Source organism: Bos mutus, chromosome 11 (assembly GCF_027580195.1).
Source record: "Bos mutus isolate GX-2022 chromosome 11, NWIPB_WYAK_1.1, whole genome shotgun sequence".
In the NCBI taxonomy this organism is placed as follows: Eukaryota; Metazoa; Chordata; class Mammalia; order Artiodactyla; family Bovidae; genus Bos; species Bos mutus.
This window is the reverse complement of record NC_091627.1, coordinates 41,979,643-42,005,586: the sequence shown is the minus strand read 5'-3', so window position 1 is coordinate 42,005,586 and position 25,944 is coordinate 41,979,643. Positions and strand designations below refer to the sequence as shown.

Below are 25,944 nucleotides of genomic sequence, written 5' to 3'. Positions count from 1 at the left end.
AGTGCAGGTATTTGACTTTTATCTAAATGGGACTGTTAAGTATCTAAATATTTAACAAATGTTTATTGCATATTTACTATGTGCTAAGGACACAAAGGTGACCAAAACAGACATTGAGCCTGCATAGACTTTAATAATACGTTGGAGAAGCAAACATTGATCAACTAATAAAAAAGCATGTAATTTCAAATAAAGGGAAGGTATCAAAAGCAATCTTTTCCTTTCTAGCTTCCAGATTGTTCATGCTGTATTTATACATCATAATTATGGTCTAGAAATTTGTGTTTTGTTTTGCAAGTATATTTTTTAAAACGTGGAATTTATTTCAGGAGTGAGAGTAATGCAGAAATTCTACTTTTCTTCCTCTCTCTTTTTTTAAAACATGGTTAGGCCATGTGCCATTCATTAACTGAACTAGATATTCCCCAGTGATTAGAGATGACACATTAATCACATCCCAGTTATTACTTGAGTGTATTATATTTTTGTAAATCCATTGCCCATTTTAATTTTATTTTATAACTTGAGTATTCACACTTACTTATTCCTCTAAATTTAAATGGTATTCTAATGAACATTTCATCTAATTTATAGAATAATTTAATGACGATAAACATCTTAAGCTTTCCTATCATGAAACAGATAATGCCTTCCCATTTAAGTCTTCTTTTTTTTTCTTTCCAGTAGAATTTCAAGGCTGGTTTTAAATTGGCTACCATTTATTTTATTTACTCTTCAATTTTCTTTTCCAACTCATAATACTATTGACACACTTTGATGGCTTGTTTTAAAAAGTTACTGTTCCCTTTACTTTGTTTGACAGTTCATAGCAGCACTTGCAAACAAAAGCAGAATTTTATTTCTTGGAGTGTGTCTTTCTCCATACTTGACTTTAGTATCATTTTGCCATCATGTCTCTTCCCTTCTTCCTTTCTTTCTTGCAATATTTTTAACCAATGCTAACTTCCCCCCTCCCCAGATTACTATCATCTGATGCTTACAGCTCTATACAGACTTTCTTTTGGTCAGGATATGGCATGTATGGATTCACAGTGACTCCCTCTGCCTCCTCAACTGGACTCTGTGTGTAGATTCTTTGGTTTGAAGTCTGTGTGTTAAGGGTTTCTGTCTAGACTCTATTTCTATCATCTAAGGGAGGTAGACCAGAGGCTGAACTATGACTAGCAGGTAGGTTCTGTTTTCTTTTTTTGTAATGATGTTTTAAATCTCCTCGCTGGAATGTACTTTCCTATTTAGAAGTTTATCTTCTTCCTTTGGGGAATTTTAGATTCCCACAACCACCACCACCACCACCACATCCCGCCTCCCCGCACCAGTTCAAGTAACAGAAGACATCTACTTCTTCAAAAAGAAATACTAAAATTTCTTTTCCAGCCTCAACCCTCCCCACCAAAAGAGGAGCCTCCATTTCTTTCCCATCCCTGGAGTCTAGTGAAAGTTGCTCAGTCGTGTCCAACTCTTTGGGACCCCATGAACTATACAGTCCATGGAATTCTCCAGGCCAGAATACTGGATTGGGTAGCCTTTCACTTCTCCAGGGGATCTTCCCAAACCCAGGGATCAAACTCAGGTCTCCCACATTGCAGGCAGATTCTTTACCAGCTGAGCCACAAGGGAAGTCCAAGAATACTGGAGTGGGTAGCCTATCCCTTCTCCAGGGGATCTTTCCCAACCCAGGAATCGAACTGGGGTCTCCTGCATTGCAGGAGGATTCTTTACCAACTGAGCTATGAGGGACTAGAGTGTGAGGGGGTACTGGAGGAAGGATGTTGAAATGAGCAAAATCTTAGGGCACTGGCAATGGCAATATTATTCCACAATAGATCTCCATAGGAGATCTTAAGAAACCTAAAGGGACTTTGATGCTGCTCCTCTCTAGGCCATTAATGCCCTGAGAGGCTTTCATCTTATTTCTTATTTACTACCTCTCAGTGATCCCACTTCAGACTACTTTCCCATCGTCCTATCAACAGAGAAAGGTACAGCGGCCAGTCCTGGTGGTTCTTTCCACTTTGGTTATGCTCTAGAAGGGCCTCTTTGGTTTTCCCTCCCCTTGAGGAAACCACACACCAACCCAGTCACCTTCCCTGCAAATGAAGGGTGTAAAAGTGAGTTACTGAGGAAAGTGCCCTTTCTCGTGTTCCCTAGAGTACTGGGTCCAGAAGAATGAGATACAGGACTCCCAATACCTCTGTCTTCACACACTTTATCAAGCTTATTTAAGGAATGCTGCAGAGATTTATTTGCTATTGTTTGTTTTCAAGTTCTGGAAGTAGAACAGAACTTTCATCTTGCTAGTCCCCTGCCAATTTCTGGATGTCTTAAGGATACCAGTTTACACTTGCCCTCCAAGAGGGCTTCCCTGGTGGCTCAGAAAGTAAAGAAACTGCCTGCAATGCAGGAGACCTGAATTCGATGCCTGGGTTGGGAAGATGCCCTGGTGAAGGAAATGGCAACCCATTCCAGCATTCTTCCCTAGAGAATCCTGTGGATGGAGAAGCCTGGTGGGTTACGGTCCACAGGGTTGCAAAGAGTTGGACATGACCGAAGTTACTTAGCACAAGAGGGCTACCATTCACGCCTCGAATTCACACAATCTTTATTTTTCAATCATTCTTTCACTGCATTTATTTGTGAGGAGGGAATGATTATTCCTATTCATTTCCATAGGAAGGGGAATTTCCATGCTCATTAAATCAAAGTACGGAAGAAAGTTTTCCAAAGTCTTCCTCGATGTCCCATTTCATGTTTCTCAAAAAGATCAGTGTTCCTAATCAGTGAATCTGGAGAGAAAAACAAGAACCAAGCTTAGATGCTCAGCTTCTACTGAGTGCTGAGTTTTCTTTCAATTTCAGGCAGCCTATGCTCAAGTCTCACATACTTATGCAGCTATGGTTTGGGAAGACTTTTTTGGGTAAACCTGTTTAATGAAATAGACAAGATGTGTATTAGTCGGCCTAGATCTAAGCCTTGTTTTCCAATTGTAATTTTCCCCCAAAGCTGACATTTCTCCATCATGCTCCTTTGTGAATCTTTCCATTGATTCCTAACTGAGGGGTTTGGAGATGAACAAGAGTGTTAATTCCCCTAAACCCCAACACACCCTGCTTTACTCAGGTTTGTAGGGTTTGTAAACCCTAGGAACAGAAAGTGCTCTTTCCCTTTGCCTGATCCAAGAACCCTAATTTTAAAAATATACTCTCATGGAGAACTAGCTACTAAAATGTTGATGATCAAGAGCTTACACTATTGAGAAATAATGAATTTATTATTTCCATGAAAGTATTTGCACCGTTTCTTGTCCACCCTGGAAATTTGGAAAAATTTCCAAATTATATGCCCCTGGAACACTCTTGGAAATCAATCTTTACTGAGACTTCTAGTTCAGTCTCCAAGTGGTTGTTTTAATTTCTCTAGAACATTAACCTGCAATCAGAGTACGGTAAGGCTTGTACCAGCTGAGAGTAGAGAGGTCAGGAGATCAGGCTTTGACTGAAATTCTACTAACAAGAAAGATTTAAAAGCTTGTCTACTTGTTATTCTTTTGCAAACAATAGATTTCATTATTAAAATTGACCAAATACAGAAATGTGTTCACTTGTACAAAAAAGGATATTTTAAATTAAAGGCAAACTTTCAAAAAGCAGACATTTAGTTATAAATTGTGTACTTGTTTCACCCATGAGAATTTGTCACTGTGAAAATGCAGGCAGAAGATGACACAAAAACCTTATACGCAAAATCTCAGAACAGCCTGGGAAGTCACACCAGCAGCTCTGAGAAGTGTTTATTCCCCATAGTTGGGCCACAGGAAAACCCAATCTGAATATCCTTTACCCACTCAGAGAAACTGATCTGGTCTTCTCGTCTCAATCATCTTTTAAGAAATTTTTGGTTCCACAAAGGAAAGGATCTTCCAGAAACTAATTTTTCACTTGCCTATAGCTTCCAAATTTGCATATATCCATCAGTTTCAATGAAACTCACATCTTAAAAACGTCCAAGTTAAAAAAAAAAAATGATTCGAGAAAAGAAAGACATATCTACAAATCACTGCTTTTTTTAATTAAAAAAAAATAGTGCACATTCACTATAGAAACCCTGAAAACTAGAAAAATAAAGTAAATATCATTCACCATCTTATAACCACATTAATATATTTATGAATTTCTACTGATTTTTCCCTTAGGTACAAACATACATAATCATGACTCAGTTTTGTCTTTTTATTTTTATGACCATTTTAAATTTCATGAATATTTATTCAGAAACATCATACATGTTAGTTTCATACGTTCCTTCATATAAGAAAGAAGATTCTAACGTTTTAAAGCTACAATATCCCAAACAGAGCAATTCACTGCAAAAGTGAATAGACAATTCAAAAAGGAAAGACAAGAGCTGCAGGTAGTAAGAAATGCAATTTTAAATCTAGGGATTCATTTTTACCTAGAAATTTTGGTAAAAGGAATATTTAAACCATTGTATCCAATAACAGCAAAAAAAAAAAAAATCTTTAAAGCCATAAAATTTTAAATATATTCTAAAGACCTAGAATTCTAATTTCCAGATACCTATCTAAAAAAATGTAGAGAAGTCTACATGCACACATATGCAGGCATACACACATACAAACACAATGCCCTGTAGCTTGATTTATAATAGTGGAGAAAAAAAACTAGAAAAAAAGTAAATATCCAAAAAATAGGTAGCACTTAACTATAGTATGGTACACTTAGACTTTGTAATATTAAGTAGACATTAAAAATGGACACTAAGTTTATGTCATAATTTGAAAGAGATACTACAACGGAAAGCAAAAGCATATAATTTCTATAAAAATATACATCTGAAGAAAAAAATTACTTTTAGTTACGTTTGGATGGTGGGTTTATGGGCACTTTTTCCTTCTTCTTTATCAATATCAATATTTCTTTTTCAGTACCGTTTTGATAATAATTTAATTTTTAATATCCTAGAGTGTGTATGCAATCTTTAAGAGTCACTGCAACTGTGACATAATTAGAAGGGACTGGAAAAAAGAAGAAAAGGAGGTAATTATTACCCAAATACCTAAGCAGTTGCATACACTAAAATGCAAACCTTTTTTGTCTCATTTTTTATGTTAATTATCGTAAAGGCTTATTTTATCCTTGATAAAATTTCACAGAATGTCCCATGAATTGACCTCGGCTATGGGTTTAGGTGGGGGTGGGGAGGAGTCATTTTCATTCTATATGACAATACGGCTCCATAGAACAACTTCCAAAGTAAAACCAGCAGCTAAAACAGTACATGAACTGCCCATGAAGGTAACTAGTACTGATCACTACTTCCTCAGGATCCCCTGTTTGTCTTCCTTAATCCAGATCCTGGAACAGAAGTTATCAATAAATAATTTATCAGATAAATACATTAATTAATGAATGAAGCAGAGTATATAGACTGGTCCATTTAAAACACGGCAGTAACTTCTAGCGCCTGCTAGGAAACACTGAGTATCACTTTCATGTTTGGCAACTGATTCTGAAGGACTGGCTGCATTTAAAAAGACAAATAGCACCAACTGAGAAAAAGACTCCAGTCTCTAGAAACTGGGGCAAATCTCATAGACCAACTGGACGCCTAGCTTCAAACTCAAAGTCTGCTATGATCCCATTATGACACTATGTCCACTTATTAATTACACAGCTGCTGTAAGAATGGCAAACGGCATTGCATAAGCCGCATCCTCAGAGAGATTTAGATCCTTCTGACCTGCCCTTAGCATAGCACTAGTCTAGCTTGTTCGTCACTGTAATGTCCCATCAAAGTCAATGTTGCAAATATTGAATATTCTAAGACTTCTAATGGGACTTTTGCTCATGATTAGGGAATATGAGAAAGCCTAAGTACAGAGTAATTTGCAAAGTAATAACAATGTTTCCTACGCAGGTGATAGCTCAGAGGAGATGTAATTGGATAGAATTACCCCATTCCAAGAATAATACTTTGTACTTTATGTCATATTATCATGGGAAGATCTTAAAGGGATTTATGAACATTGATTAAACATCAGAACACCATTTTGAAGGAGACAGAATTAATATTATTTTACAGAGCCCAGAGAGGGATGGCTTCCTTTGCCAAAGCACACAGCAGATAGTCAAGGAATAATCCCAGTCTGCAGTGGCTTGATTCTAGGACTACTGTTCCAGCCTTTGGGAAGATTTCACTTCCATAACATGTTATAACTTAAATGGTAAAAGGAAGAAACAAAAAAGACGGGGCTTTTATTTTCAATGTATCTTATAATTTCCATGAAGGAATGTATTTCTGATTGTCAGAGTCGGAAAATACTTAAATCATTTCTCTTGAGCCCCTGAATTTTGACTAGTCAAGTTCTGTTTATAATTATTTTGCCCTCCCCCTTTCAGCTGTAAACATGTGGCATCAGCAGAATCAAACGCAAAATTCACAAATCACTGGGGCTGGGAGGAATATCAAAAATAGAGTCAAGGCATCCTGATTTCCAGATGAGGAGCCTTAGGCCCAAGGGGGTGGGAAGGATGGGAAAAAGGTCTCTGTTCAAACAATGAAGAGAGCTTCTTCCATTGCAGAAATGTCTCTCATTGCAAGGAATGCCCACACATGGCTCCCAGGGCCCTTACTGCTTCCTGAGCTTGCTCGGCGATTGAGCATCTCAAGTTGAATGTATGAAAATGATTTTGTGGCCAAGGATAAAAGTGAAACTGATAGCAAAAGATGCAAGTTTTCAGCTCAGTGTAACTCAACATAAAAGGTGTATCAGACTCCCAAGTTCTGATTTGACTGCTGTAACAACTGGTTGTCAGTAGCCTTGGATGTTACCAGAATGAAAGACTGTGTGCAGAAACACCTATCCCAGTGCCTGGCATAGAGGAAGCCTTCAGTAAATGCTATGCCTTGTACTCTGAACAGCCCTCCACCTCCTTCAACTCTACCTGGAGCCTGAGCTCTAAAACTGCTTGATCCACATATCTGTATGTGCTTTAATATACTGCACAGCAGATTTTGTTTGTATTTGCAAGAAGCTGCAATACTCCATCAGATGTTTCTTTAAAAGCTTATAAATTATTCTTTAGGCTTTCTTTAAAAAAATAAACATTGAAATGAATATGTGTGCATTAAAGTTCATAATCAATAAAGGATGATCAGGGGTGGGGTTAGAGAAAGTGTATACCCACAAATGAGTCAGACTAACAGCTGTCACAGGAGTCTGTGTTAGGGCAGAAGGCTGTAGATCTCTAGAGATGGAGATTCTCAATTTATAAGTTCCCCACCCCACTCCCCAGCCCCCGTGAAATTCCTGTTGTGGGGGAGATGAGTGAGACTCTCCTTATGCAGAAAGTGAATCCCTGTTTCTATATGCTCGACAAGCCCCAGAGGAATCAGAACACAGGAACTGAAATCACATTTGTTGTTATTGTTGCTTTTGTTTTGAGCGTACCTCTGCAATTCAGACCACCAATTAATCCCATGAAAATAAGTTCTGATGACCCAGTGATATTTCCTTTATTACACTATGTTTTAAATATCTTTCCATCAATTACAACATTTGAAATTCTGAAAAGTAATAAAAAATATGATGACAATGACGGTGATGATGAGTGGGTAATGTGACTATATCTGCTTCAGTCAGTTCAGTCGCTCAGTCGTGTCCGACTCTTTGCGACCCCATGAATCACAGCACGCCAGGCCTCCCTGTCCATCACCAACTCCCGGAGTTCACTCAAACTCACGTCCATCGAGTCAGTGATGCCATCCAGCCATCTCATCCTCTGTCGTCCCCTTTTCCTCCTGCCTCCAATCCCTTCCAGCATCAGAGTCTTTTCCAATGAGTCAATTCTTTGCATGAGGTGGGCAAAGTACTTGAGTTTCAGCTTAACCATATTTAAAAAATAGAAACCATGACAAGGCTGATCAGCTTTGAAATTCTCTTTTGGAAGACACAAAATGTCTAATATCTAAACCTTGGTCCCTCCCTCCCCACAGCATGACAGATTATTCTTCCCATAATCAAAAGATTTCACTATAGTCTAGGAGAAAATATTTTGGAAGTGAAACTATGTCTTTAATATTTCCAAGTAAAAGAATTCATATCTGATAAAAGCAACACTTTTAGATATGTCATATGCAAAAAGGGTACCATGTAATTAGAAGTGAATTTAGACAGAAAGACAGAAAGATGAGATGTAAAAGCAGATAATTAGTGCACTGTTATAATTAGCAAATACTTCTCAATCCCATGGTAACTGTGCTCTGAAAAGGACTCCTGCCGATTAACTAATATTTCCTGAAAGCAGTTTTCTTCTCTCTTTTTAAATGGGAAGTTTGAATTGCTATCTCCTTGAAAACTATGCCATAATATGTCATAAATGGATTTATGTCTATGGTATACTTTTTAAATGTGAAAAAGCATACCAAATATAAGAACAAAACTAATATTATATTTATAGAATGAAAGGTTATGATAAATCTACATAATAATCTTTTGTTCTATATAGAATTTTAAGGGTGATCGTTCAAAACTATATATTCCTGTGCAACAAAAAAATAACTTTGAAAGTAATTATGCTCCAAAAAAATAAATAAATAAAAATAAAACCTTTGAAATCGGAGGAGCAAACATTTTACACTGAGTGTATTTCATTAATTCAAAATGTTTGGATACTAGATATAGTGAAACTTTCTGGAGATGGGTTCCAAAAGTTTAAATATTTCTAATTTATAGTAGATAATAGGAGAGAAAGAGAAAAGAACTAAAAAATTCAACCAGAAGGAAAGTTTTCTAATTTTTTTTCTCATGCTCTCCCTACCAAATATTTAGCTTAATAAAAGGATGCAGCTACAGAGATTTTTTTCCACTGATACCATAACTCAGTACATAGCCTTTGCTCCTAAACAGTTGTGAGACTTTAAACTTTATCTGTGAAACAGACATGATAATAACAGGTCCTCTCAGGGTTTGGGGCAATAAAGAAAGGTTTTAGGCATGGAGACAGGGTATGCTTTGCAAATTGTCAAATGTTTTTTTAAATTAGGGACAAAAATTAAACTCTTAATTTTATTCCTGAACATCAAAGACCTGATTAGGGCAGATAATTAACGTCACCCAAATCACATTGTTGTAAACAGAACAGTATAAAACCAAAAAAGTCAGCAAAGCTTCGCCAATTACAGGCAACAGGACCAAAAAGTTATTCAAACACTTCTCAGTCAACCTCATATTGACTGGGACAAGCGGTGACATATGGTGACATTAGTGAGAAGGGCAACCTGACAGCAGAGCAGAGAGAAAAGACCGATTTATGAAATTGGCAACAGACTTGCCTTTTTATCACTATCCTCAAAAATGTCAGTGACACCGAGAAAAGCAGATAAACACGGAACCTGTTTTTGGACCTCAAGTCTTCTTGAAAGTTTCCAAAAGAACAAGGGTAGGACAGTGAGGGTGGCCTTGGTATCTATTGAGTATATAAAGTAACTCAGTTAACTGAGTGTATAAAACAGACCTGAGCAGCTTAGAATATCCATGACAATTACTCAGATTTTTCAGGAAAGTACTCCTCAAGAGAGGAATCTGTTGCCCAATTGAAAGGTCCCCTAAACACACGGATGAGAACAGCCCTGATTAGTGCTAATATTTGTTCCGGCTCAAACAACGTGTGACAGAATCTCCACGACCACTTACTGTTCTCCGGAATCATTCTCAAGTAGCAGGTACATTAGAGACTATGCAGTGAGAACTAGCCCGTCCTAAAAAGACTAGGGTTTGTAGCTTTTAAATTGTGCCCATTTAGAATTTTTGGGGTGGAAAGATTTTGATAAAAAAAAAAGCGATAGGCAAAAGAAATAAAAATATGCTGATTAATAACAGCAATAGGAGTAGACATTTTTAGAAAGTGTTTTTAATCAGCTCCTCAGTATGGGGTTAACCGACTGTGTCAGCAGAACTGAATTACAGACTCATAGGGAAGTAAAAAGCAAAGAAAAAGAAGAGAATTTTGAAACAAGTTCAAACTATTCCCTCCTGGGATAAAAGGCTACAAGCATTGAGAAAGCCTCATTGGTTGACTGTCTCAAACAAATAAGCCCTAAACATTGAATTTAAGAGTATCTGAAAATAAGTAATACTTTTCAGTCTAAATTAGCTTAGGATAAAACGGGGGTGCTGGCTTCAACCTTAGAAAGGCAAAAATACCCCCTGAAACTATCACAGCATTGTTAAAATAGGCTGTACTCCAATATAAAATAAAAGATTAAAAAAAAGAAGAAGAAATGCAAAAACACAAAACTAAAGAGAGTTAAATGCTCAAAGAGAAAGAAAAATTGGTAGCTGCCAGGTAAAGAAGGAACAAGTTAGGAACTAACTGGCTGTGAGCATTTGGTTCTTATCCGGTCAGGGCGTGGTTGGTCCCATGTCACCAAATATTGTTGGCAGCGCAGTATCACTGGAGACTTAAATATGGCTGTTTGACCTTCAAAGCAGGGTTTTCCAGAGCATCTGAAGCTCAACCACACTCCTCATTGTGCTGGGCTACTGATTTAGAATCACGGTAAAATGACAGTTTTTAAAAGAGCCATAACTATCCATTTCCAACTTTGTGGTTTTTAAGTTCTTAAGCATTCGGTTGTGCTAAGCAAAAGCTTTTTGGTTTTGATTTTCCTTGGTTGTTAAGACGGTCAGGTGTTTATGTTGTTTCAATAAATTATTATTTCAACTTAATTCCATGTTTAGAAAAAAACAAAGCAGAATAAAGGCTTCCAGCGAATGGCACTTGATTTGCTAAGATATGCGACCACTATTAGGCATAAAGAAACGAGATCTATGAGCAAATTACCACTTGCCCTACAAATTTGCCTGGAGTAGGAAATGGCAACCCACTCCAGTATTCTAGCTTGGAAAATTCCATGGAAGGAGGAGCCTGGCAGGCTAGAGTCCTTGGAATTACAAAGAGTCAGACACGACTGAACACACACACTGCCCCCACCCAACACACAGATTCACTTTACAGGGCTGCGCAGAAAAGTAAAATCGGGGAACTAGGGACAGTGTCTCCAGAAGTTGCCTGGCCAATGGAGAAAGAATGAAGTGTTTTAACCTCTAAACCACATTAAAGAATATCCAGACAAAATCAAATGGCAACAAGAAATAACCCAATGCTTTTGACATCTTTCTGTTTACCTTAGTTCTTTCAGGTATAGCTTTCAACAAAGACCTAACTTGTCATTTTCAAACTTTGAGAGTAATATCTGGAGGTTACAATGCCTGAAAGTATTAAGGAATTCTTCTGACACTTGATCTGCCTATAGGGAGGATCTCAAAAGAGGGGGGAGTAGAGAATGAATAAATTGAAAAACAGTAAGTCCAAAGTAGAGGTATTTATGTTTTCCTTCCCTGGAATATAAAGCACAGGATTTCAGATTTCAGTGTTTTGAAGATTTTTATAAGAATTTATTGTCATCTTTCTAGAAGCTAGTATATTTTTCAAAAATTTCACATTATTATCTAAAATTTGGGTCTTACAAACATCTAAAATTGAAGTGATTATATTTAAAATGCTTTCATATAAAGTGGAGGCTTCACATAGTTCACCAATATCAGCAAGTTTGCAATTACAGGCTTATAAGATATAATCCCACTTGAAATACCAGAGCTGAATTATAAAACATTAGTGATTTCTTCCTGAAATGTGTTTATTTTTTTTCCAAATCATTAGTGTTCACTTCTTTCTCTGCCAACTGCCTCTTCTTTGTGTTCAGTATTGTATGTGACAGTTATTAAACAGTACTTGGTCATGCTGATATACTAAGAAAACCCTGTTTAGAACATAGCACATTGAATATATTTAAGATGACCTTTGGTCATTGCTTCCCAAAGTGCAGTAAAGATGATTTAGAAACATGTACCCAGGCAAATTGTTTTAAATTTATTATTGTACAAAAAAAAAAAATAGGAAAAATACAAAAGAATCCTATGATACAAAAGTTTCATTTTAAAATATATTTATGTGTTTTATTTTAGGTGAGACAATTTTTTTTTTAAGAACAAGCAAACACTAATTCAGAATGCATTGATGCAGGTCACAACCCCTATGGTTGTACGTAAATGGCTGAAGTCAAGGCATGGAATCATTGCTTTAGGATAACTTCCTCCAATTCAATGTCACGATATCAACTTTAAAAAATTTACTGTGAAATAGGCAATATTGTGATGTCTTAATGCTAAACTTTTTGATCATTATGAAGTTACAAATTTTCTCTGTGTCTAATTTTATAACACAGAATCATTAAATATAAGAATCAAAAGTAGACTTAGAGAACAAAATAATACAATGCTCAGAATTTCAGATTTCAGTGTTTTGATTTTTATGAGAAATTATTGTCATTTTTATAGAATCATTTTGCAGATGATCAACTTCTTCAAATGCAACCAGTCCATTAGTGACTGAGTTACAGTTTGTTTTGATTTTTTAAAAGATGTTTTGATGTAGATCATTCTTAAAGTCTTTATTGAAATTGTTACAATGTTGCTTGTGTTTATGTCTTTTTTTTTTGGCCACAAGGCGTATGGGGTCTTAGCTCCCTGACTCAGGATGGAACCCCTTGCAATGGAAAGCAAGGTACCCTAAGTTACAGTTTGAACCCAAGTGTCATAAGTTTCCATGTGGCACAGTGGTAAAGAATCCACCTGCCAATGCAGGAGACACAGGAGATGTGGGTTCAGTCCCTGGGTCAGGAAGATCACCTGGGGAAGGAAATGGCAACCCACTCCAGTATTCTTGCCTGGAAAATTCCATGGACAGAGAAGCCTGGTGGGCTACAGTTCATGGGGTTGCAAAGAATTGGACGCGACTAAGCACACATGTGCATCCTAAGTCTCAGCTCTGTCACTCAACCCCACAGTCACTGCCCAGAATCCTGGCTGGGAATATGTGTAAGTGCAAAGAGATCTTTCTAATAAAACCAATTTCCAAAGTCATTCTTTGTTTCAGCCTACAATCACTAATTAGTTGAGAATAAAATAGCTTATAGTGCAGTATATCACAAAGGTCTGGATTCCTTAAAAGATTTTTAACTAAAAGATATGTGAATCAACAAGCACCTAAGAAAACGCTTATCACAAAAGTTAGGCCAGGACAGAACTAAGGTCTAACTTCAGAGAGTGTTAGGCTATTTTTTTCTTAAGAGTCAGTAAATTAACAACAACAACAACACAGTAAAGTTCATGGCGTTTTCACAAAATAAATGCAGATGGCTGCAGATAACAAGCCCACAAGCAGGATTTTTGTACCAAACACCCAAATCAAGGCAAAATTCAAGGTTACAAAAATTTTTTAATGAAAGGCTAAACATAATCAAAGAATGGGGAGAAGAGCGTGATAAATAATTGATTAGTTTTAGGAGTCAAATTTGAAGCTAAAAATAAAAATATTCAAGAATTAAAAGTGACTACTCAATAGTATATTCTGCCCATAAATGATACAGGGTGTCTTTGTAAAGGGTTTGGTTGCTTGGGTCTTGGTTGTAGTGGGGTTCAGGAAAGCAGGGCTAAAGTGCTGTTTTTGTAAACTTGTAACCTAAACATCTCCATGAGTTAGGATGTCTGTTTAGACTTCAAGAATCTCCTTCTTACATCCTTTAAAGGCAAGTTGCTGAGGACAGAGTGAGTTAGATGGGATGTTGCTTTTAATCCTGGGGTAAATAAGGCCTTGAATGTCCCCACTCCTGCCCTGGGTGACCTGCTTCAATTTTCTGATTAGGGTCACTCAGTCACAGGAAGTCAAAGCAAAGGGCAGGAGTTGTTTGGTTGTTTGTTTGCTTGGGGGTTGGGGGCTGGCTGGAGAAAAGCTGAGCCTATGAGACCCAGTATCATCACTACCATATACAAGCTCTCCTTGTTTTTTTCTCTCAGTTCCCCGGAGGGAACCTCCACAGGGTAGCAAGATCCCAGGCTGCTGCTCTCTGAAAGTGGCTAGTGATGGACTCAGGGTTGGGGCAGGGGAGGAGGAAAGAGCCAGCCCCCAGCCCCTAAGCTCACTCACATTTCACCATCAACTTCACAGGAGATACAGGAAGCCTCCAGTGATCTTAGGAAAGAAAAGACAAAAAGTCTTCTTCTATAGCTGTGATTTTAAGTGTTGGGAAATATATACACATATATAAAGAGAACACTGAAACACGCAGAAAAGAGAGAGAAGAAATCAGATAGGTAACCAAACCTCTTCTGATCTTAGCTTGCTCATCTGTGAAATGGGCAAATGAAACTAAATGTCTTGACTTAGTCCGAACAGTCTGATTCTTTTTGGTGAGGAAGGGACAGTGAAAAAATAGGCCCAATGCAGACCGATGATCCCTTTCACCCTATTTGGGATGGTGGTTCGCACTTCCCATGACAGAATGGTCACTTCTGAGATGGCCTAGGGGACATTTTGTAAGAGGGTCCTACCGTTTGCCTCTCACCTTAATGCTTACTCCGAGACCACACACACACACACACACACACACACACATATATATATATATATATATATATATATATATATATATATATATTTTCTTTTCCCCAAAGGGAATTGTTTGCGATTGAACAAGTGGAAGCATAAATAGCTTTGCGGAACTATTTAGGTAAGTCAATATGCAATTATGTAAAAGTCTATGATAAGGCTCCCTTGGAAGCAGAAAGCACGGGGAATAAGAGCGCATTTCTCTATCCTCGGCGAGGCCAGTCTGGGAGGCTGTTTTACTGTGTCTTGGGGGCCGACAGGACTGGATTCGCTTCCATCTCAGACGCTTTCCTAGATTTTGTTTCTCTGTTTCTGCCGCAGTCTCTCTTTCCCTCTTTGTGTTTCTGTCGCCGTCACTGTTTCTCCCCACTTTCCTTCCACCTCCCTCTTCCTCGCAGCATCCTCCTCCCCTCGCTCCCCGGGCCGGGGTCAGCCGCCTCCCTCCGAGGTGTGAGCGTCGCGCGAGGAGCTGGCGGTGCGGCAGAGAGAGGCAGGCGCGCCCGTGGTGATTCCCCCCTTCCACCCGGCAGTAGCGGCTGTAACCGGGAGAAGGAACCGCATCCATCCCCACGCGGTTCTCCAGCGGCCGCTAATCCCATTAGCGCACCTGAAATAATAACCTTGCCCACAAACGCGCGTTTGTTCCAGCCCGCCTCCGAGAGGGCCGCCAGGGGTGCAGGGGGCCCCGGAGGTGGGGAGGGGCGGGTCCCCGAAGGCTCCGGGGTCCCGGAGGGCTCCCCCACACCAAACTGCTTCGGCCTCAGAGGAAGAAGCAGGAGACCGGTGGCACCCCAGGGCTCACGGCGCCTCTGGGAGGAACCGTCCAGGAACCAAGGCAAGAAGCTTCCAGAGTTAGGCTAATTGGCGAGGGGCGGCGGGGTGAGCCCGAGTCTCCGAATCCAGGTGGGGAGAGAGGCGCCCTCGGGTGATCAGTCCCAAGAACCTGCAGGCAGAGCCCGGTCCCCGGAGTCGCCGCGCCCGGGTCCGCAGATCCTTGCGCTCCGGTTCCAGGACCGCTACCCAGGCGGCGGACACCTGACCCCACCCCCCCGCCCCCACCACCACCCGCCCCGCACAGGCTGGGACGAACCCCAACGAGACCCGATCGCAGTCTAGAATGGGGGAAGAGGGTGCACTGGCAGGAGAGGGGATCTTTTCACCTGTAGCTCTTTCCAGATGGTTCGGGGTCCCCGGGGAACAAGCCCCGAGCACCGCCGCCCCGTACCCAGCCCAATGTGAGCACACTGGGGGCCCCCAGAGCGGGCAGTGTATCCTCCCGGGCTCCCCACCCGCCCTGAGGAGTCTGCGCTCCCGGGGATGCAGGCAGGCCCAGGGTTCCGGGTGGCTCGGCTCGCGGGGACCCGGCTACGCTGCGGGCGCCGAGGGATCTGGCTCCCCGCCACGCACAGGCGACCCGACAGCCCTGCAGAAGGCTCAGCGGTGGAAGGACCCACTCGGTAAAGAGTCCCGGAAGTGGCCGCCGATCTGCCAGTAAATGAAGTTATCCTGGATAAGCTCTCGGAAGAGGGGGAACCTCTCAGGGCTGTGGGCTCGGCTGTGAACCGGTTTCTTTGCGGCTTATACGTCGACTTTTCTCATAAGTTATGTTTTCAGATTGGCCCTTTCTTGCATACATCGCCTGGAAAAGGAATAATGATTTTTTAGCAAGCATAGCCAGAGTCTTAAGTTATTTTATTTTTTAAAGACAAGGAAAGATGATATTTATTTTTGCCATTTTTAAAATAAGGGCACGGAAATGTACGTTTTCGAAAATTAACAAGTGAATAACTACTCAGGGGCCATCCTTCAGTTTCTTCTAGTTCTTTGCTTCTCTGTGTTTTTTACACTACCAGAATTCTTTCTGAACTTTAGGACGCCTTCGATAGTTTTCTTACTCATTGGATAACTCAATGAAATGTTAAAATATTTATTTTTGAATAATCAGTACGATTTTTGCCTGAAGGTTTTCACAAAATACGTGCCTTTACGCACTCCAGCATGGAATCTAGCCATGACCAGTCTGGCTCCTCCTGTTGCTTCAAAGGTAAATGTTCGCGTTTAGCGACTGGAGTCGGTCCCCAGCACTCAATACTTCCACTCCTAGTTTAGAATTTATCAAACGCATGAATACCTGTGATTGGTTCCTGTAAGAACTGTCTACGTTTTCCAGCTATTGTTAGTAGGGTCCTTGTTGTTGCTTTAATCTGAACTATTGGAACCAAATGGAATCTTATAAAATAAACTTTCACAATTCAATTGATTATACTAAAGATGAAACGACACCCACCACAGCCATCACCACCGACATCTCCCATCCTCACCCCCAATCACCACCATCTCTGTAGACCAACTGAAACCATCCTGTTCTTTTACTCTGGAATGCAAGCAGTCTCACTGCTTTAAATAGTCAATGTCAGCCCAAGTTCTCTGGCATATCTATATTTAACATAATATTTTCAAGTCATTCTGACATAGTGCCACATCAAAATGTATATTTGAAGTAGATCATTGAAACATATTTATGCATCAATAAAATGTCCTAAATCTGCCTCCTTTTCACTATTGGATTTTTATTAAAGGGCACCCTAATAACCAGTCATGTATTACTAAGCTTTTTCTTTTTTAATGCAATAAAGAAGTTTAACTTCAAAAAAGCAGATGAACAGTTTCAAGAGCCTGGTACCCAAGTCTATGCTTCTTCCACCAAAATCAGCTTGACTTCTCCATATTTTATTGGTGCTGGACTTTATCAGTTCTCTATAACTGTCATTACTCAGAAGCTGTGTCAATATCAGAGGTTAAAGTTAGCTTCATGAGGTTTTTTTTTTTTTTTTTTGTACAAAGCTTCCATAATACTAGAACTCCACAAATAGTTTTAGAATCACAACCAAAATGTATACAATATTTTTTAATGTTTAAGAGAACATCAGTCTCTGTTACACAAAAGCATCTGACTGTGAATTTTACCCACACTTTTTCCCACATGTGGTCTCCAAGTGAAAACACTGAAGTTTCACATTTTTATACAATAATGCCAACAAGGAACTGCGCTACAATTTTTCTAATTACCTATTTCATTCCTCCCCTCCTAAAAGTACTTTTCTTGATTACTGAACAATGTCATGTTCTGGATTTCAAAAATTAATTTGTACACCCTGGATTACCTAGGCAATAGATACATTTAACTTTGACTGTCAAGCAAATTCACACTTAGAGCCAAGCAACTATATACATATATTTTTCAGAGATGCCTGGCTTGTCCCATCATCTTTCTTTTTCTTCCCAAGCTGACTCAGTGCACCCACATACATACACAGCTGTATTAAATGTAGGTTTTAGTTTTGTGCCTTAGTCAACAATGTCCTAAACTTGGATTTGAACACATGATTAGACCATAAAACCTGTCCTGTGAGTCTCAGTTGGGTCCTATGGTCATCTCCTATTACTCACCAGAATCAAATTATCCCCTCCCCCAAGTACTGGACAAGAAAAAAAATTTTCTTAAATCATAGAGACTGTAGTTTTTCCATTGTCCAGTAGACGGCACAAAAGATCAAGCCTTCAAATGCTGAACAATCCTCCAAAGCTGTTTGGTTTGGTTTGGAATATGTTTGAGTGTACTGTTCATTTCAACTAGTCAGTCTGCCAGCCAGCCAGCCAGTGCTGTATCCGTGAAGCAGAGAAAAATCCTCAAACTTCAGATAACTTTGCAAAGTTCTGAAATGTAGCAATATGAAAAAAAGATTTGTATATCTCCTCACCAAAATGCTGCTTTAGATAATGTACCAACCGTTATAAATGAGAAGTTTGGAGGGAAATGTTACTGAGAAGTTTATTGTTTAAAAGTTACTTTTAAAGAAATGAAACTGAGATAAAATACAAGGCATTTCACTTATAATTATCTTTTAATAGATGAAAATATTTACAACCTGAACCTTCAAAATTCTATATTGGAATTTTGCAGGGTGCATCTATACTTTTTGTTATACTTAACACACAACTTAGACCAGAAAATCAAGTATTGTATTTCACCTGGGCTAATGTATACATGCATATATAATCTGTAGTAGAAAAGGGGAAGAAATTTTCTAGAAATTTTTTGAATAGCTTTTGGAGACTATTGGATGATGAAGCCATTAGAAATAGCTTAGTTAAAACTTTCCTCCTCCTAGAGCAATGTGTGACTGTAGTGAATATTTATATTTTACTAAAAGGCTTCTATTTCTCTTTTCATTCTGCGGACGCTCCTTATGTAGAAGTGCGGGGAGAGGGTAAAGTGTGGGCTAATAACTCATTTCCCAGTTAATTTTATTAAGAATTTATAGCACTGTTTAGAAAGTTTTAAGACAACCATAAATTTTATTAGGAATATTTTATTAAGCCCTCCATTTAATTAATAAAAGACCTCTATAACTTCTGAAAATGTCAGAGCTAGTAATTATGTTAACCAGTGTAATTTTCCCCCCTCTAGAGACCAAAGCGTTTTAATGATTTGAAATAGAAAAGTGGTAAGGAAAACACCCCCCCCCACCTCCAAAATTTTTTTCTTCACTTTTGCATTATCCAGTCAGAATATAGTGAGTTAGGTATTCTCCCTGTGATGGCCCCAGAGCCTCAGCTGACCTTTCATTGACTTCTGAACTGGACCCAGACATTCTTTGTTTTCTGAAGCAAAATGCAGTAAACAAACCTCCGGGTTCTTATAGCCAGGATTGCTTTGGGGCACTTGATTAACGTCTTCCTTAATCCTGTCGGTTAACCCCCTTTCATATCACCTAACCAGGTTTCTCCCTTTTATAGACCTCTAAATAATTTATTTCACTTTTCTCACAGCCATTCATTAGCTTTGACTTCTTGGTACCTTTCTCATCCAGGCTCTTATCTCCAACATTCCTCTACTATCTCTACTAGATTCTAAATCTATTTCCTTTAAACTGTCTTTCTCTCCTCTTATTTCTGTTTTTTGAAATGCAAATACTAATGTGAGGTGAGATTCAGAGGGTAAATGTTCTTGAAGAGCAAATCCTAAGCCTCCAGTCCACAGGACAACCTAAAGAGTAATCACAACATTTTAACAGGCAACTTAAAGTTAGGTGGCAGATGATAAACCCTTATCATTCTGTGAACACAGCTGCCAAACTCGATTGATTAACAGGCTTTTGTTTATTCTGGGCTGGCAAATACACACACATTTTACCTTAAGAGGTGCCTTTTTAATTTCTGAGGGTTTTGGAGCTGACTCATCAGTGTGAACTTCAGGGACAAAAGCCTAACTCAGGATATAGATCTATCCATGGGCAGAATTCCTTATAGGATAATAGAAAACTAGAGGGAAGTTCTCAGGGAGGACTGTACCAACAGTCTCCTTGCCAGAGGGTCTAAGCAATAGAGACCTAGGCCCCAGACTGCCCCTTTAGAGTCCTCATTCTCTATCTTTGGGAAGATGCTCTGGGATGAGAAGGGTAAGATGGGCATGGAAGGCCCAGGTAGAGGGGCAAATGCCAGAACTCTTCGCCAGGCCAAGTTTTTGCAAAATAAAAGTACTTTTGCCTTAAAAAGTAAGTATCTGCCATAAGCTAAAGATAGGTACTGTCAGAGAACAGGTATAAATATCAGCATTGGTTTTCTAAGATACCTAGAACTATCCTTTTACCTTTTCCTTTTAACAGATGATTAATTGCTGCTCTGCTAAAGTTTTTTTTTTTTTTTTTTTTATGGCTATACTATATTGCAACCCCAGACATAGTCTGTGCAGTTTCTCTCAGCAAGCCCCAACTGTAATAACTGTTTGCTAATTGTAAAATCCTTATCCAGAATGAGGTTTGGGCAAACAATTTGTACTACTATAATTACATTGTAAAAGTGTTTTAGCCTCTTGATTGTTCAGAATTAATCTTATAAAGGCCTAGGACCATCAGCTTCACAGTTATACTTGGAAAGGAAGGGAGGGAAGAAAGAAGACACTTTTCAAAGCTAATGAGTTTAGCTTAAGTCCACCAACTCAAAGTACGTCTTTTTTAAGGAAAATCTGTTTCTAGGTAATTTAAAGTTGAAGATCATGCTTGAAGAGCACGATAGTCTTTCTACTGCTTTAAGTTTGGGGTTGTGCTGGAAAAGGAGAGACTTACCTGAATCTTCTTTTTCCATCCCAGCTAGAAAACAAAAGAGGAAACTTACCAGAAAGCATCAACACAAAATACATTCTATTGTCAAAGAACTGTGTGTATCAAAACTGGCCTCTTCACATTTGAAAACGTGGCCGCAGACGTGAGGTAACTCCAAGCCTTAGTCTTTGCCCGAAAACCCCTAGGGCTGTTAAAGACTATGGTCATCAAAATGCATTTCGCAGTAAATTTTTCTCGGTTACACAATTCCCTTCGCAATTCATTTTAGGATCATAAATGTAGCTGTGCCCATGTCAGTGTTTGGCTTGACGCCCCCACCCCCTACTTAGTTCCCCACTGCCGCCACTCGCGCTTATGCCCAGCGGGCCTGCTGGAGAAAAAGAGTTTAGAGCCCAGCCAGCAGCCGTCGGAAGGCGCCCAGGTGTTGGCCGAGAACGGCTGGGGTTCCAGGAAGACGGCCGGCCCAGTTTGGTCCTCTCTGTAATCGGAAAAGGATTGCCTTTCCTGGCCCAGTCAGCGCAGCCTCCGGAGAATTAAACAGAGTAATAGCCTTCCTCGAGACCGGGAGTTTCTATTTTGGCCTGAAATTCTGTTTCCAAGTTCATGTTGGGGAAGGGCTGGGGAGTGGGGGAGTGAGGAGGTGCGGGGTGGGGTGGTGGTGTCAGGCAGTGGCATAAAGGCGCTGGTAATTCACCTGGATCCTCTCCGCTCTGACACGCGGCCCTGCCTTAACCTTACGCGTGATGTATCGAGGAGTTTGCACCAGAAAACTCTACAGTTGTTTGCGATGGAGAAAAGTAAAAGATCTTAAAAGTTGGGGAGTGAGGTAGTGAGGAAGAAAAAGGAAGAGAGATATGCAAAGGATGAGGGATTCTAGGATGAGGAGTTAAAAGAGACCGCTTTCAAGGCAAAACGCATTCGCAGGCTTTGGGTGAAAGTGTCTGTCCTTCGGACACACTTGGGGCGAGTTCGGAGTTGGGGAGGGGATGATGTGCGCGAGGCTGGGAAAGCTGAGATGCTCGACTTTATGAAAACTCTACTCTTGAGGGGAACCGGGCGTTGACTCGTGAGAAGTAGTAAAAGAAGCAATACTCGTCGCTTAGGGAGGTACGTGCGCTCAGTGCAACCTGATTCCAGATCTATGTTCTGATGTTCGCCCTGGGTCCCCTGCTCCTCCAAAGCCCACTTAAACAGAAACTTGAGTTTTGTCTCTTGGACTGATGCGAATTCTCTTTTAGTTTGCGCATTAAGAGTTGGCTTCGATACATGTTAGAACTCCTGATCTTTTCCAATCTCTGAGGATGCGAGCCCCTAATCTTTCTCAAAACTCTTCTCCCTACCTACACCTCCCCCGCTTCGGGGTAAGGGTTGGTCCGTAGCTGGCCGTGTGGGAAGAAGGTAGGGGCGAATCAAGCAAGGGGCCGGCTGCTTTGGGAGAGTCAGCCTTTTGGCCACCATCAGGGCGGGAATCGGGACTGGCAGTTTGCATTCCCGGCAGATCGAAGCTCCCTGCTGATCGATTATTTGATAATTGATTTTCCCCGCAGCCAATGCGCGGCAGCCTTGGCAGGGGCGCCTTCTGATTGGTCGAGCCCTCCTCCCGGCTGCCTACCGAGATTTGGGTGAGTTCATTTTCCAGTCGACCGCAGGGGGAGTTTTCTGCGAGGTTTCTGTCGAGGGAGGAAAAAAAAAATCCTGCTCCGAGCCGAGCGAGCTGCGAGCCCTGCTCTCCGGGATGTGAGGTTTCCAGCCCGCTGGTCGAGCGGCTACGACTGAGCCATCTCGGCAGATCAGAGCCGGGCGGGCAGAAAAATAAAAACGAAAATGGCACCACTAAATATTATAATAAAAGACAGGCTTAGAGTGGGAGAATAAAGAAAAGGAATTTTCTTGAGTAAACTGGAGAATAGGTATTTAAAAAGAGAAAGTTCACACTAGTGGCTGGCTGGGGCCTCCGAGTTGTGGGTAGGGGCAGCTTTTTGTCTGAAATTTCAACCCCAGAAGTGAATTTCTTTTTCTTTGGCACTGGGAGTTTTTTCCCTGCGCCGGACTGGGGATTGAAAAGCGGACTAAGGGTAAGAAGGTCCGGGGAGAAGAGCGCGGGGCGTCGCCGCGGAAAGAGCACGGCGGAGGCCGGAGCCCCTCGGCGCCTCGAAGACAAAGGCGGCGCGGCTGTAGCCCTAGCCGAGCGCGCCGACCTCGCCGCGCCGCGCCGCGCCCTGGGCGCACGGCCGTCTCTTCGGGAGCCTGTCGGAGAAAGAGCTTCAGTCCCCGCGGCTCCTGGTCCGGGCTCCACCCGCGAGGTCTGGGCTGCTCCGAGCCCGAGTCGGGTTTCGCTTTCCGGCGATCATAAATAGCTTCGTGTTTGTAAACAGGCGCTGGGGGCACATTCCCGGCTCTCGGCTCATTGTTCCCTCCCTTCCTCTCTCACTTCGCGCAGGACGCTAGGGCTGGGGCTGGGGGCCTCCGAGACTAGGAGATGGGGAGGTTCAGACCCCCAGAATGAGAAAAGACAAGCATTTGCTTTCTCGGGGCGAGTGTCCACCTCTGACAGCAAAAAAACTCTTAAGCTAGATCTGCAGAAAGCCCCAGCCATCCCCACCCCGCGTTCTCAGGACTCCTTAGCAGACCCTTTCGCAGCCTTGCTCCTGCTCCTCTTCCTCTTCGCTCTCGGTTTGACTTTTCTACCTGGAGTATTGGTTCTAAGAATCCACTAATTTCTGCATCAGCCCCCCTCAGACCCGAAAAACACAGGCAGACCCCAATAATTTCGAGGAAAGTCAGGAAGTCTATCCGCGGAGCCCTGTGCAAAAGAACTCCCGCTGCGGTTTGTCCCGCGTTTATTCCCGATTTATTTCAAGAGAGTCAGCTTTGGGGAGAGAGTCTGGAGGGGGAGGGAGAGAAAAGAATACGGAAAATAAAACCGGCGGCCGGGGGCTTCTGCCTGCGCTTGTGAGCGTGTGCCCTGGGTGTGTGGGTGTTTGTGCCTGGGCGTGCGATTTAATGGAGCGCCTCTCTGCCTCTCCAGTGCGGCCAGAGCTCGCTTCGCGCACCCACCCCTGCCGAGGAGTCTACTTGCTGCAGCCCAATGCATTGTGTAAGACGCGACCTGTTATGGCCACCACTACTTCCGGGTTCTAGCATTCTGGTCGGAATCCACCTCTCCGCCTGTGCAACACACACTTTACACACGCACGGGGACTGCAAGCGGGCAGCATCGATCGTGGCTCCTTTAAGACAAACTCAGACAGACATTTTTTTTAAACCTCCTCCTCTAATCTCCCTCCAGTGCAGCAGTTGCAAAGACGGAGAGAGAGAGAGAGAGAAAGAGAAAGAGAGAGCGAGCGAGAGAAGAGAGAAACTGATTAGGAATTAGGACTGATTCAAGGGAAGCGAACGCTAGGGCTTTGTGCATTTGAATATTAACATTTGAGGTGTTCTGACCAGAAGAAGACAGAGCGGATGATCATTCATTCACCACGTTGACAACCTCGCCTGTGATTGACAGCCGGAGTGGCAGAAAGCCATGAGATTTGGTAGTTGGGTCTGAGGGGCGCTCTTTTTTTTTTTTAAACTGATTTTTTGGGGAGAGAAGATCTGCCTTTTTTTTTTTTTTTTTTCCCTTGCCCCTGCTGCTGTCTTGGAAACGGAGCGCTTTTATGCTCAGTGACTCGGGCGCTTTGCTTCAGGTCCCGTAGACCGAAGATCTGGGACCAGTAGCTCACGTTGCTGGAGACGTTAAGGGATTTTTCGTCGTGCTTTTTTTTTTTTTTTTTTTTCCGGGGAGTTTACGTATTTGTTTCTTTTCACACTGGCCTTAAAGAGGATATATTAGAAGTTGAAGTAGGAAGGGAGCCAGGGAGGCCGATGGCGCAAAGGGTACGTATTAAAAAACAATTGTGGAACTCAAATGTGAGATTAAATTGAAACGTGGCTGAAAGACACTGCTAAAAAGTTTCCTTTTTTCTCTGTCTTTTTTTGAATGAGGCTCCTAAAGCCGTGGCCTAAAGCAAGAGGATTTATTCAATGCATTTGTAGACTTATGCATGTTACATGTAATTGTTAATTCAAGTAATCAAGTTTCCTATAGGTTCCTAACCAGCAGCTATATAAATAAAAATACAAGCTCGGACAATCATCTGTTTAAAAAACAAAAAGCGCTGGATACTTGATGTTATATAGCCTGAACATTCAAGGAGCAGAAGTTTAAAGCTATTTTTAAACTAAAATAAGCAGTGAGAAACTTCTGATATGTTATTGATTATGCTCATCTTTAATATCACTGGAAGGGTGTAGCATTTTTAAGCAAATAACTGTCATAGTACAACAGATTTGGGGGGGTCGGAAAGCATTCATCTTTTAAAAGTAATTTTTATGTACATGACTTTTTATACAAGGTAGTATTTTGTAAGTTTTTCTTAGCAAAGCCCTACACTAATTGGATACTAAGCACACAACTATTCACTTTAAAAATGCAATACTAATTTCCCCAATATTCCCATTTGAATGGAAATGTAGTGAGAGTAAAGTGAGACAATGACAACCCAACAGACGTAGTTTCTTTAAAGAAAGGGGATCTACAAAAAGCCTTCCTTGCATAAATTGTGCCCTGGCCCTCAAAGCGCTGTTTGCAAAGAAAGTTACTAGGCTGACACATTTTTTCTTTACTCCTTTGGTTCAGGCAAATGTCAGCGTTCTTCCAAACTCTTTTCACACCTCTGTCTTTAAGGAGATGAAAGTGGTAATTCCTCTTTGAAAATCATTTCACTCTCAGTGCCTCCAAATCTTGGGAAAAGAACTGGCCTGAAATGAAGCAATGAGAAAAACCTCAATAGCTAAATTTTGCACACAAAAATAATGACAATATGAAAGTAGTTTTTCTGGAGAAGGAAGATGGGGGGGGGTGGTGGTATGAATGTGCATTTACTTTTAAATTTGCTTTAAACCTGATGACTAACATCTACCTCATTGCCTTCTAGTTTAGGGGGAAAGTTCATAGCAGTAGAAAAAATATAGAATAACTGCTCCAACTATAGATTTTCTTTTAACTTGGGGGGAATATTGGCTAATTCTAAATTCAGCCCTAATGTCCAAGAGAAGTTACCCTTCTCTGAGTTTCACTTACAAAGGGGGCAGTTAGTTTTGTATGATTTTGCAGAGTTTGTCTTGGAGAGCAAAGGAAATGCAGTGTCTTGCAGGACTGCCTAACCCCACGCTGGCAGGGAAATAAAATGAGAAGCCTGTCTGAATTCACGTGCTTGGCTTAGCTG

General features: G+C 40.9%; 1 protein-coding gene across 3 annotated transcripts in view; it reads left to right on the top strand.

Annotated features, from left to right (window-relative positions):
- Positions 1-23,797: 23,797 nt before the first annotated feature.
- Positions 23,798-25,944, top strand: part of MEIS1 (Meis homeobox 1) — a 143,715-nt gene continuing 141,568 nt past the window's right edge. For all 3 annotated transcript variants that reach the window (XM_070379360.1, XM_014477518.2, XM_005893565.3), the window contains exon 1: positions 23,798-24,553. In XM_070379360.1, the coding sequence (XP_070235461.1) occupies positions 24,542-24,553 (12 nt within the window). In that variant the 5' untranslated portion in view covers positions 23,798-24,541. The remainder of the gene's footprint in view (positions 24,554-25,944) is intronic.